The following is a 14843-nucleotide window of genomic DNA, read 5'->3' on the forward strand; positions in this document are numbered from 1 at the left end:
AATTGAAGTCCCCCAATATGATGACTGATCCCAGTTTTGCCACTTTACCCATTAGTGCTAAAAATCCCAGCTCTACCTCCTCCCCTTGTTTAGGTGGCCTATAGCAAACCCCCACAATTACTTTTCCCTTTTCTCCTTCCCTATGGAGTTCTACCCACACAGATTCTAACTCCATACTCATCCCTTCCGTAATGTCACTCCTCTCTATCACCTTTATATTGTTCTTGACATAGAGACATACCCCACCCCCTCTTTTTCCTACCCTGTCCTTCCGGTACACAGAATACCCTTGGATATTGGCCAGCCAGTCATGTGAGGGGTCGAACCAAGTCTCCGTTATTCCCACAAGGTCTATGTCATCCTCATGTACTAACATTTCCAACTCATCCATTTTATTAGCTAGGCTCCTGGCATTAGCATCTACCCCTCTTAGTTTTATGGAAGTTAAACGTGATTGGCGGTTATGTTTATTCCTGTTTAGTCTGAGCTTTTCCCACACAGACCTACCAATTGACGTTATGTCCCTACTGTCGCTGCTGACCCTGCCACTGCCTTCAGTCCTTTGCTCCCTCCTGACTGACTCTACTTCTGAGCCCTTCCCCCTGTCTCCTAGTTTAAAAGCCCCTCCAACTTTGTGGCCATCTTTCTCCCCAAAAGAGCTGTACCGTTCCCATTAAGGTGCAGCCCATCCTTGCTAAAGAGCCGGTAGCCGACTGAGAAGTCAGCCCAGTTCTCCATGAATCCAAATCCCTCCTTCCTACACCAATTCCTCAGCCACTTGTTAAGTTCCCTAATCTCCTTCTGCCTCTCTTGTGTAGCTCGAGGTACAGGCAGTATTTCAGAGAAAACCACCTTGGAGGTCCTATTCCTCAATCTATTACCTAAGTCCCTGAAATCGTTCTTTAGGATCCTCCACCTTCCTTTTACTTTGTCATTAGTGCCCACATGCACCATGATCGCTGGGTCATCCCCAGCCCCGCACAACAATCTGTCTGCCAGATCTGCGATGTGCCGAACGCGGGCTCCCGGTAAACAACAAACTGTTTGGTTACCGAGATCTTTTTTACAGATTGCCCTCTCTGTTCTCTTGATAATTGAGTCCCCAACTACCACAACCTGTCTAACCTTTCCTGAGTCATGGCCCCCCTTCTTCCTGGAGCCGCCTCTCCCCTGGCAACTGGGGGAGGGCACCTGCTCCAGCACTGCCACCCCTGAGCTGATATCCCCCTCAACCTGCAACGTGGCAAATTTGTTAGGGTCTACCAACTCAGGACTGGCCTCCCTGACACTCCTCCCACTAGGCTTCCTAACGGTCACCCAACTGCGTACCTCTGATGCTTGCGTCTCCTCCACTCCTTCCTCCTCTATGCTGGCCCCTGCCAGCGCCTGATGGGCAATGTCCAAGCTCCTTTCCAGGTTGTTGATGCTACGCAGTCTTGCCACTGTGTTCTCTAGGTCCAGGATCTGGTCTACTAGAGCAACAAGTCGCTCACATCTTGCACAGCAGTATTCGCCCTCGATTGGTTCATCAAGGAACGCATACATGGCGCAAGAAGTGCACTGAGTGGCATCCGCAATCCTGTCAGACATTATTACCCACTACTCTATGGGGATAATATTAATGACCTGCTCTTCCTTACCTACACTACCTCTATCTCCCCTGGTACTAAGCCTGGGGTACTCACCAGTCGCTAATACCCTCACCAGTCACTAAGATACTCACCAGTCGCAAGGATCCTCACCAGTCGCAAGGATCCTCACCAGTCGCAAGGATACTCACCAGTCGCAAAGATACTCACCAGTCGCAAGGATACTCACCAGTCGCAAGGATACTCACCAGTCGCAAAGATACTCACCAGTCGCAAGGATACTCACCAGTCACAAAGATACTCACCAGTCGCAAGGATACTCACCAGTCGCAAAAATACTCACCAGTCGCAAAGTGTCACGGAACCATGAACCAGACGTACAACAACAGATAAGTGAAAATAAGAAAGCTTTATTGAAAAACAAGCTATAAAGCAAAAGTCCAAACGGATGGCGAAACCGATGCAGAGTCTTTGCGAAGCCAGGGGTCAGGAACCAGCAGGGTAGTCAGACGAAGCCAGGATCAGGAACCAGCAGGGTAGTCAGACGAAGCCAGGATCAGGAACCAGCAGGGTAGTCAGACGAAGCCAGGATCAGGAACCAGCAGGGTAGTCAGACGAAGCCAGGAACAGGAACCAGAAGCAGCAGCAGTCCTAGAAGCATGTGAACACAGGAGGACCAAGCAGGGAACTGAAGCCACAGACCTCCTATATATATGAGCTAGGCATCCAGCTCCTCCCAGTGGGAAGGAGGAGCCGCAGGGTGGGAGGCTACAAGAAACCCAGAAACCAAGATGGCCGCCAGCACATGTCAAACGAAGGAGAACAGCAAGAAGGTAAGACCATGACAGTACCTCCCCCTCAAGGGCCCCTCCTCCGCGGAGTAAAGAACGGTTTCTGAGGGAAGCGTGCGTGGAAGGCTCGGAGCAAGGCAGGAGCATGGACATCTGCGGAGGGAACCCAGGAACGCTCCTCTGGACCATAACCACGCCAATGAACCAAAAACTGCACCCGACCGCGGACCAGGCGTGAGTCCAGGATATTGCTCACCTCATACTCCTCACGATTGCCCACTCGGACCGGACGAGGCCGAGGAACCGAGGAAGTGAAACGATTACACACCAGTGGCTTCAACAGGGAGACATGAAACATGTTGGAGATCCGCATGCCAGGAGGAAGCGCAAGGGCATAGGCTACCGGGTTTACCCTGCGAAGCACTCGGAAGGGACCAACAAAGCGAGGCGCCAGCTTGGGAGTGGGCACTCGAAGGTTGAGGTTGCGGGTGGACAACCATACACGGTCTCCGGCCTGGTAGGAAGGAGCAGGCGCTCGTCTGCGATCAGCCTGGAGTCTCTGGCGCTGCGCAGAGACCTCAAGGGACTTCTGGATCTGTACCCAAGAAGCACGTAGGACGGAAAGGTGATCCTCCACAGCCGGAATATCCTGGGGAGAGAATACCTCCGGTAACACGGCAGGTTGGAACCCATAGTTGGCCATGAAGGGAGACGTCCCAGAGGAAGAGTTTACCGCCGTGTTCCTGGCAAAATCAGCCCAAGGCAGGAGGTCAACCCAATTGTCTTGGTGATCGGAGACATAGCAACGAAGGAATTGATCCAAGGCCTGATTGGTTCGTTCTGCGGCCCCATTGGACTGAGGGTGGTAGGCCGAGGAGAAGGAGAGATGAATCCCCAACTGGGAGCAAAAGGCGCGCCAGAACCTGGACACAAACTGACTCCCCCGATCCGACACAATCTCCTTGGGCAAACCGTGCAACCGGAAGACCTCCCTGGCAAAAATCGTGGCCAACTCCTGTGCAGAGGGTAACTTCTTGAGAGGAACACAGTGACACATTTTGGAAAACCGATCCACAATCATGAGAATGACCGTATGGCCTCGGGATGCAGGGAGGTCCACAATGAAATCCATCCCCAGGTGTGACCATGGATGCTCCCCGGTGGCTAAGGGTTGCAGAAGGCCCAACGGAAGGTGCCGAGGGGACTTACTCTGGGCACAAACGGAGCATGCCGCTACATATGCGGCGATGTCGGAACGTAGGGAAGGCCACCAGAACAGATGTGAAACAGCCCAGGACAGCTGATTCTTTCCAGGATGCCCCGCGGTCTTGGAGTTATGGTAGGTTCGCAACAACCGAGTGCGCAACTCCTCAGGCACAAAACATCTGCCGTTGGGTCTCCCAGAGGGAGCACCAGATTGAGCCGCCAAAATCTGCTCACCCAGGGGAGAGGTCAGGCTGGTGCGAATGGCGGCCAGGATCTGATTCGGAGGTATGACCGAAGTCGGAATCGACTCCTCCCTGGACAGGTCGGAGTACTGCCGGGATAAGGCATCCGCCCTGATGTTCTTGGAACCGGGTAGGTAGGAGACCACGTAATTAAAACGTGACAAGAACAGAGCCCATCTGGCCTGACGTGGTGTCAATCTCTTGGCCTCAGAGAGGTAGGTCAGATTCTTGTGGTCCGTCAGGATGAGGACCGGAACCACCGAACCCTCGAGCAAGTGCCTCCATTCTTTAAGAGCCTGCACGATGGCCAATAACTCCCTGTCACCAATCTGGTAGTTGCACTCCGCGGAAGACAGTTTCCGGGAGTAAAACCCACAAGGAAGCAGAGGACCCTCTGGTGTTCTACGCTGAGACAGAAGGGCGCCTACTCCCGTCTCAGACGCGTCCACCTCGAGGACAAAGGGCAACCCAGGGTTGGGATGCGACAGAATCGGAGCCGACACAAAGGCGGACTTTAGAGCCTCAAAAGCTCGGATGGCCTCGGGCGGCCAGACCTGGGAATTACTGCCCTTCCTGGTCAGATCCGTGAGAGGCTTGGCTAGCATGGAAAAGTCCCTGATGAACTTCCGATAATAATTGGCGAAGCCCAAAAAGCGCTGCAGGGAGCGAAGACCACTGGGCTGGGGCCACTGTAAGACAGCCGAAACCTTCTCAGGATCCATGGAGAACCCCTCAGCGGAAATGATGTAACCTAAGAAGGTTACCTGGGATTGGTGAAATTCGCATTTCTCAAGCTTACCGAACAGCTTGTTCTCTCGTAACCATTGCAACACTCGTTTGACATCCAGAATGTGGGTCTCCATGGACTCAGAATATACCAAGATGTCATCCAAATAGACCACCACACACTGCTGCAACAGGTCACGGAAAACATCGTTGATGAATTCCTGAAAGACTGCGGGCGCATTGCACAGCCCAAAGGGCATAACCAAGGATTCATAATGACCGGTCCTGGTGTTAAACGCGGTCTTCCACTCATCGCCCGCCTTGATCCTTACGAGGTTATATGCCGCCCTCAGGTCGAGTTTGGTAAAGACCGTGGCCCCTTTAAGGCGATCGAACAGCTCGGAAATCAAGGGTATCGGGTAAGCGTTCTTGATCGTGATGCGATTGAGACCCCTGTAATCGATGCAAGGCCTCAACTCACCGCCCTTCTTTTTCACAAAGAAAAATCCAGCCCCTGCCGGGGACGAGGATTTGCGAATGTGTCCGCGTGAAAGCGCCTCCCTCACGTACTCCTCCATGGCCTCATTCTCCGCTACCGACAGTGGATAGACTTTGCCACGAGGAGGAACGGCACCAGATTGTAACTCGATGGCACAATCGTATGGGCGGTGCGGAGGTAGGGCAACCGCGCGCACCTTATCGAATACATCCCGGTACTCCTCGTATTCAGGGGGCAACAGAGAGTCCGAGGAAGTACACAGCAACTTGACAGGCCCATGGATGCAACTAGCCCCACACTGCGGTGACCACGAGAGGATCTCGGCCGATCTCCAATCGAAAATCGGATTATGCTTCTGGAGCCAGGGGTACCCCAAGACCACCGAGTAGTGTGGAGACGAAGTAACCTGGAAGCAGACCGACTCTCTGTGGACGGCACCAATGGCTAACCCCACTGGAAGGGTCTCATGAGTCACGTGTTGCGGCAGAAGGGGTCTGCCGTCTATCGCCTCAAGAGCCAGAGGAGAACCTCGAGCCTGCAGAGGAATGGAATTGGCGACAGCGAACACACTATCAATGAACAAACCACCAGCACCAGAGTCCACCAATGCCTGGGTCGTCACCGAGCCCCCGACCCAGGAGAGGACAACAGTGATCAGTGGTTTGTCAACACAGGAAACCGGGGACGAGGAGACTCCACCCAAGATCTGCCCTCGACAGGATCTCAGGTGCGAGCGTTTCCCGGACGGTTCGGACATGCCAACCGAAAATGCCCACCGAGACCACAGTACATGCATCGGCCCTCGCGTCTCCGGAGTACCCTCTCCCCCTCGGACAGGCGAGCAAACCCCAGCTGCATGGGTTCACCCCCAGACAAGTCATCCCCAGGAGGCGTGGGAGGAGAGGGAGGCACGGGTGGGACAACAAAGGTAGGCGCCAATCTGTTAGGAGGCCTCCGCAGACTCTCCTTAAAGGAAGGTCTCTCCCTGAGTCTGGTGTCAATCAAAATCAGGAAAGAAATAAGAGACTCGAGCTCCACTGGTAGGTCCTTAGCTGCAACCTCATCCTTCAAGGCATCCGAGAGACCATGAGAGAAAGCAGCGACCAGAGCCTCATTATTCCAGCCCACCTCTGCTGCCAGGGTACGAAACTCAATGGCGTATTCAGCTACGGATCGTGAACCCTGTCTGATGGACATAAGGAGCTTCGCAGCAGAGGCAGCACGAGCCGGCACATCGAATACCTTCCGAAGAGAAGCAACAAAACCGGAAAACTCGGCAACCACCGGATTGTTGTTCTCCCATAAAGGGCTGGCCCAGGCCAAGGCCTTGTCCGAGAGCAGCGAGATTAAGAAGCCCACCTTTGATCTCTCAGTAGGAAAGGCATGTGGCAGCAACTCGAAATAAATGCCCACCTGGTTAAGGAAACCTCGGCACTGAGTTGGCTCTCCCCCAAAGCGCTGTGGAAGGGGGGCAGAACCGGACATGCCCCGAAACACCGCAGGCGCAACAACAGGTGTCGGGGTAGACTCTGGCGCAACAACCGGAGCGGCAGTAGGAGCGGGCCCAGGAGCGACAACCGACCCATCGGCAACGGGAGCGAAATGAGCCGTGCATTCAAGCAGGGTTTGCAACGCCACGGCGAACTGACCCAACAGGTGATCCTGCTGATCAAGTCTGGCAACCAGCGTGGGTAGTGAGGATGACCCTGTACCGTCAGAATTCATGGCCTGTGGTACCGTGCGTTCAAGCAGGGTTTGCAACGCCACGGCGAACCGACCCAACAGGTGATCCTGCTGATCAAGTCTGGCAACCAGCGTGGGTAGCGAGGATGGCCCTGTACCGTCAGAATTCATGGCTTGGTCCTAATGTCACGGAACCATGAACCAGACGTACAACAACAGATAAGTGAAAATAAGAAAGCTTTATTGAAAAACAAGCTATAAAGCAAAAGTCCAAACGGATGGCGAAACCGATGCAGAGTCTTTGCGAAGCCAGGGGTCAGGAACCAGCAGGGTAGTCAGACGAAGCCAGGATCAGGAACCAGCAGGGTAGTCAGACGAAGCCAGGATCAGGAACCAGCAGGGTAGTCAGACGAAGCCAGGAACAGGAACCAGAAGCAGCAGCAGTCTTAGAAGCATGTGAACACAGGAGGACCAAGCAGGGAACTGAAGCCACAGACCTCCTATATATATGAGCTAGGCATCCAGCTCCTCCCAGTGGGAAGGAGGAGCCGCAGGGTGGGAGGCTACAAGAAACCCAGAAACCAAGATGGCCGCCAGCACATGTCAAACGAAGGAGAACAGCAAGAAGGTAAGACCATGACACAAAGATACTCACCAGTCGCAAGGATACTCACCAGTCGCAAGGATACTCACCAGTCGCAGGATACTCGCCCGTCACACTCAGGTAGTAATAGGTACTCACAGACACTCAGGTAGTAATAGGTAGTCACAGATGCTCAGGTACTGCACTACACCCTCAGTCAGTGTTCAATCCCAGTCACCAGTCTTACTTACCTAGTGTGTGTCCCTTTAAGCCTGTCACTCGCAGTTCCTGACGGAGATTCCTCCCTCCTCCCTCAGTCGGTCAGTCTTCGTCTCTGTACCCGCCTCCCTCTGTCACTTCCCGGTCAGCCTTAGTCTTCTCCCTCTCTTCCCTCTTCTCCCTCTCTGTCGGGGGGGGGGGGGGGGTTTACCGCACCGCCTGCTGCAAAAGAGGGGGGGGGTTTGCTACTCCGCTCACCCGCCTGCAACAGGGAGGGGGTTACTGACCCGCTCGCCACCCGCTGCCCGCTTTTACTTTTGGGGGAGGGGGGTCTAGCACTGCCTGCCGCCGCCACAGAAAGGATCTATTGCCGTCGCCGCCGCTGGGGGGGGTTACTCACACGCGGTCGGTCGAGGTCGGTCACACACCCGCTCCTCTCACACTGATCCCGCACTGGTATGCTGGTCACTGCATTGGGGGCATGTACGCTGGTCACTGCATTGGGGGCATGTACGCTGGTCACTACATTGAAAGCTCTATTTGTGGGGAAAAAAAGCACATCAATTGTATTTGGGCACAGGGTCGCACGACCGGGAAATTGTCCATTAAATTAACGCAGTGCCGAATTGCAAAATAGGGCCTGGTAATTAAGGGGGCAAATCCTTACGGTCTTAAAGTGGCTAGTGTTTGCAACAATCAACCAGGTTAGGAGTTATTGTGGATTCAATGTCTCATCCGGACCACTGCATTCCTTTCATTTAGAAGGAGAGATGCAGAGCGGTCCTAACAACCAATCACCAGCTTGCTATTCCCGCCCTCTGTCTAGACCTGCTGTGCCTACCAACCTCCTCCCAGTCTGTATAAAATAGGACAATGGAAAACACAACTGGGTACACAGTGTATACAGGGTCCTTTGCAGGGATATGATGTAAATCCCAGGATCTACATCATAAACTATAGCTCTCCTCGTAAGATGTGACACGATTGGATAACAATTTTCAGTATCTGGCAGGAAGGATGGCGTAGACTGTAACAGTAAGATTCTTCACATGCTCCTGTAGCAGACAGTGGTACATGCTGGTTCAGGCTTGCACTAGAGTGACCAACAGAGCAAACTTTGGTTAACTCAGTCCAGCAGTCTATGAAGGGATCCGGCAGCATTCAGCACAGTATCGGCTCGCCAGCTACTTTTACTCAGGAAATCACAAATCACAAACAGCAATCCTCACTCCTCATCAGCTCTTTGGTTGGTGACAATCTGTGATTCCCCCACTCTCTTCCCAGGCTTTCCTTTGTATAACCCCTCTTATCTGCTCCTCCTTCTTCCAAGTAAGACTTGGGTACAGTAGTTCCTTCGCCCAGCGATGGTAACGGCTCAGCTTACTGCCCAAACAACATTTCCCAACATTCTGAATTCCAAGTTCAAACCCAAGTAAGCATATCAACTGTTGCCATCTTGTGGAGGAAGAAGAGCCCTGCATAGTTCAGTAACAATATTCTGGTTATTTACTGTATAAATTGATAGATTTGCTTCACTAGAGCCTGTGGGCACAACCTTTTATATCTGAAGGAACCCCTCTCTTCTAGAATACATATATATATATATATATATATATATATGTATATTTCAAGCTTATATTGTGGTGGTGGGGACTAGGAGTTTATATTTGGTGTTTGTCAAGTGACAGGATCAGATGTGTCGATGGGGGGGGGGGGGGCATGGCTTACAAGAGCTCAGTATGGCCACTTAAGCTGAGATCTCTGCAGGCTGAGGAGAGCAACGGATATCCGAAGCTTACCATCGACCATCCTGCATATCCACATTCCGGACACCCTCTGCCAACATGTCATGGAAGGGCAAGGACAATTACCATCCTAAAAAGCTGATGGCTTTCTTTCTAAAGCCCCCTCCACTGAACAGGCAAGATGGTGCTGACTCTAAGCACACGCACGCACCCAGATCCTACACGGACCTCCCACATGTGGTACAGGGAGACTTGGAGCCCCACGCAATCCTTCTTTCTCCCTCCCACTTGACCTCAGTGAGCCCAGCATCAGGAAGCCTGGTGAAGGCTCGCATGAAGATGGATGTCCCACCACGACCAGCTTCAAAGATCAGTCAGAGTGTTCTCCATGATGATTCTGTCCTTCAATCCCCTATGGCCTCTTTTTCCACATTTCGAGAGCCAGTCCTGGATACCACACTGAAAGATATGTTTCTTTCTTTAGAGTCCTCCCTGCTGTCAGACCTCTCTTCTATCATAAACAGACCTGCACAATTTGGGAGTATCATATATTGAAAACAAAATGGAGGATTGCACCGCTACCGTCAATGACCTAGTTGATGCATACAATGAAGTTAAAGATGATCAGGCATGGATCAGGGAAAAATTGGCGGATCTCAAGGGCCAGGTCAACAAGTCTTTTGAGTTCTACAAAGACTTCCAAATGAACCATGGCAAAATGATAGCTGTTTGAATGTTTTTCTTCCCTTCCCTCCTCCCATACCTTATGGTATGGTCAGCCATTGAGATCCATTCCGTTATCTACATGTATACTTGATTCTGATTCTCTTTCTGTTTACAAGGGTTATCAGACAGTCATACCTTTTGCACTACCCCCCCCCCCCCCAGCCTCTGCCACTATCCTTCTTCTCCTATCTTCTCTTTTCTTTCCTTTCTTTCCCCCATACCCTCTTGTTAGAAATAAGATATTTAATATTCAAGGCTAAAACATCCATGTGTTGAATTTTTGTATTTGTCATGCCCTATCTTCTGCCTCAATAAAATCTACTTAAAAAAAAATCTACAGTATACTAAACTCATAGCCACCCATACATCACCACCAATCTGGTTTTACAAAAGACTGTCACTTGCCACTGGAAGGCTCATCAACATTATACACCATTGGGAGTCCTCAGAAACACCTTCTTAGCTTCTCTCTGGATGCAGAGAAATCGTTCAATCGAGTGCACTGGACCTACCTCCAGCATGTACTCCATCAGTTTGGATTTTGAGGGAGAATCTTAAACAAAATCCCAGCTTTATACACCACTCACTCAGCCAGGGTCTACTCTTCCAGCATGCTGTCAAAACCCTTCCAAATTTCCAACGGTAGACAAGGTTGCCCACGTTAACTGAACACATTAGGTAAACCCCCTCACGTCTGGATTCACCATTGGTCATGTTAAGGATAAAATCAGCTTATTTGCTGATGGCGGATTACGAATCCAGGTCCATCTCTGGCAGAAGTACTGTATATGAAACCTTTCAGTGGTTTTGCAAATGGTCTTGCTATAAAGTAATAAAACCAAGTTGTTTATCCTGGACTTAGGTCTAGACAGCACTACCAGGAACCTATTGCAAACCTAATTCCCATTTACCTGGACTGACACCAATATCCCATATTTAGGCATTCAACTTGCTAGATCAATGAAAGGCCCCTTTTCAGCTAACTATAGCCCTTTCATCACTAAACTGCAGCAATAATTATCCAAACATGAGTTGTCATGGTCATACCTCTTTATAACGCTTTCCATCCCAATCCCACACAGATATTTTAGCTTTCGTTAATCTTTGCTCAGCCATTTCATATGGCTTGGCAAAAAAAATCTCATTGTACACACACAAAACTCATCAAACACAGATCAGTTGGAGGTTCTAGCAATATCGATTTTGAAGACTACTACCGTGCTAACGATGCTACTATTTTGATGCAATTATGTAATTGACTTTATTCCACCAATACCACCCTCTGGGGACAAATGAAATCCTCCCTTATCATCAGCTCTAACCTGAAAAAAAGGCCCCTTGGAGTTCAGTTAGGGGCATATATTCCTTCCACTCTCTCCTCTACTATGCTAGCTAGCGTCGGCCCAATCAAGGAAATGCCCAGTTGCTACAGAAACAACCCCCCCCCCCCCCCCACCATCATAGTAACTCCCCACCTATTCCCCTCGTGTCATTAAATTACTTCACACCTGACCTACCTACACCATACTAGTCCAGACTAGGTAAAAAAAAATAGTATTTCGAGACAGATATCAAATCTTTCATCAGCTTACGTCAAGATTATAAACTTCCAACCTCTGAATAATTTGGTCATTTCCATATAAGACATTGCCTATGGAAATTGCCTGTTCCTCTATACACTTTCCCATCCAAAGCAATGATGTTTCTTACCCTACCTCACTACGCAAAGAAGGGCACCTCACTTTTTTACAACATCTTTCAACAAAAGTGCAATTTTTTAAGTCTAAACCCCCTCCTCAAGTGAAAATCAGACCTAGGGATCTCCCATTCGGATCAGAAATGGTTAAGGGTCTTCAAATTAATTTGCACATCCACCTGTTGCTCCTCATTGTGGGAGATGACCCAAAAATTGTAACTTAGGTAATACTTAAGGTGTTGACTTCTCCTTCCAAAATGTTCATGTTTAGATCCCTGACCTCTGATTCCTGCTTGAGAAATTTTGGATCACGGGGAGATCCCATATATTTTGGAGCTGTCCCTCCTTGAAGCTCTTTTGGCAATGCATCTTATGGATCTTAGCAGATGTCTCAGAGACCCTGAAGTCCTGTCATCCCCTCATCCCCTGCTTTAGTTCTTCTGAACATAGCAATCAACATAATTCACATTCCTTACTGTCATGTCACAACCCACATGCTATTAGCGGCCAGACTACTCATAACAAAACCCTGGAAGTCAGTGTATTCACCCATCATCAAAGATATCTTTGAGCTAGAACACACTCATTGTTTTTATGAACTCATGATGGCATCCAGCAATAAAACCTATGTCAACACATTGTCTCTCTTGCAACCCTGGCTACAATGGCACAGGGCAGTGCTTTTCATAAGTTCAACATGAATACTAATCACAGATTTCACTGTTGCTAAGTCCTGATATGCCTTGCCTGCCATGGCCCTTACCCCCACCTACTCAACGTGCACTGAAGTATTTGTAAACCTTCTACACCTAAGCCATTTATATACTTGTATATTCAGTTTAATGACTTACTTAGGGGCACTGGGCATCATAAGTGACATCTACGTCATGGGACAGTGGGATGGACAATAGATTAACATCTTGGGCTATTTTAAGAAAGTTTCAAAACTTGTGTGTCTTTTTATTTGATATTGACTTTTTTGTGAATGAGGTGGGGTAAGCCTCTTGCCCATAGACCCCCACAACCACTGGGCCTGGATGATGGGTTAAAGGCCATTTTCCTCAACACCGGTTCCCCCCACGGCAAGGTACCCCCCTCCCCCATGTTGGGGCGTGTGGCCAGTTATGGTTCAGGGGCTCATCCCTTTTTCTAGCCACCTAGGCTGCATTCTCTGACACGATTCTAGTGTAGATTTTTTGGGGACACCATGCTTTGTTTTGTTTTTTGTTTTGCATAGGGTTCCACCCTAAAATCTATACCAGTCCCAAAGGATCTGGTATGGACATTGGGGGGACTCCACACCATTTTTCCTTTTTTTTATGGATCCCCACTAAAATTCTAAAGGGCCTGGTATGAATTTAGGGGGGGGGGGATCTGTCACATTTATTTGTGCCAAAAATACCACTGATAAATGTTTCACTTCACATTTTAACTGTAGTTTCACTCAGCTGGAGGTACACCTTTTTGTTAAGGCTTTTGAGCAGAAATTTTCATATATGTGCAAAAGTCTCATAATATTTCTCCTGCTGGTGGAATGCTCTTAGCCTATAGCGGTAGGCTATTTCTCTGTTGGTAAATGTTAACTCTCATGGACAAATGTTGTTATGGCTATTTTTCTTTTAGGATTGAATGTTAGGGGATGTTACATTTGCAAAAAAGAAACATTTACACACATATTATAAACATTACTATCGTAATATCTGTTACAGTTGCACAAATAAGGAGACATTTGTAAAGCCCTTTTCTTTATAAAAATACCCATTTTCTGTATATTGTAAAATTCCTTTTGGGTACAGAGTTGCACGATCGAGTAATCATCAGTCAAACTATCACAGAACTGAAAACGTAACAATGGCCTGGTATTGCAAGGGTATTACAGGCTGGTACCCAAGTGGCTAATGCCCAACTCTGGAAAAATTTAAAATGATCCCTTGCAGTTTGGAAAGATCCCCGGTGCAAGACTGTAATTGTGCAATATACAGTATACTTATTTTTTTTACTATAAGTTACACATCTGACTTTTTTTTTAATAAAGAATGACAAAGACTTTGAAACACAATATTACTTCTTGCATGAACTTCTTATTTTTCATAAGGGTGTTTCTGGAATTTCTAAACAATAAAAAATCCATATTGTGCAAAGAATGTGCCAAGGCATAGACAGCTTTATAAACATGATATGTAGTTCCAAAATGTATAGTATTTTCCCAGAGGTCAGGTGTAGTATTACATTTATTAAGTTTAACTCGCCACAGATATTCATACATCCTATTAAAATATGAATCTGATGTTAAACAATAGAAACAGGATGCTAAAATATGTTCCAGTAAAGTGTCATTGTTACAATTTGCCGTGGTAATAAGTTTCAGTGATTCCTTTAAGTGTGGTACATGTTTTCGAGGTGGTGTAAATATTATGCTTCCATGGTATGGTGTTTTATGTGGTTGGAGAAATCTGTCAAAGGTCCAAGTTGCTGGGATAATAAATGTCTTGTTGTGAGCTTTGTATGTCTCTTCTATAAAGCACTTAAAGGCCATTACAGATTTTCCACAAAGAACAACAACCTGGGCAGTTGAATTTTTTAGAATCTCTACATTCTGATCCCATACATTTACGATCTGATCTTTTACATCATGTGGTAGTTTAACAATAAACTCAATGCAGATATCATGGTTGGCAGCATTTAACATCAACTCCTGAGTCTGGCTATATCCATAATCATCATCAGAAGCAATGACACCAATCCAGGTCCAGCCAAAGTGTTTGAGTAGCTTAACAACTGCCAGAAATTGAGTGTGATCACTGGGCAGGGTATGGAAGAAGGATGGATAGAGTTGTCTGTTGGTCAATGCAGAATATGGTGCTCCATAGCTAATCTAAATTGGAAATCAAATAGGAAAATTATGTGATTTTAACATTTCAGTATAACCTTTACAGGACATGTAATCATCAGGTAAAGCAGAAGCCTTCTTGTCCCAGCTGAACTAAGCTGTTCAGTATTGGCAAAGCTTTAGCACATTTTGACAAAGAATTAGCTTGCCCTGCCCCCTCTAGATTCCTTAATCTCTAATGGCCACAAATGCAACCGATAGTATATAGAGACTTTAGGAACTTTAACTCTACATGGGTCAAGGTTTCT

General features: G+C 48.4%; 1 protein-coding gene across 1 annotated transcript in view; it reads right to left on the reverse strand.

Moving 5' to 3' along the window:
- The window catches only part of LOC309549788 (vomeronasal type-2 receptor 26-like), a gene marked incomplete at both ends in the record, with an annotated part of 59919 nt that overhangs the window by 30798 nt on the left and 14278 nt on the right, over positions 1-14843 (reverse strand). Inside the window, one exon of the mRNA XM_082250294.1 lies at positions 14049-14580. Coding sequence (XP_082106420.1) covers positions 14049-14580 — 532 coding nt within the window. The remainder of the gene's footprint in view (positions 1-14048; positions 14581-14843) is intronic.

The sequence above is a fragment of the Pelophylax lessonae genome (genome assembly GCF_965119305.1).
Source record: "Pelophylax lessonae genome assembly, chromosome: 1".
Lineage (NCBI taxonomy): Eukaryota > Metazoa > Chordata > Amphibia > Anura > Ranidae > Pelophylax > Pelophylax lessonae.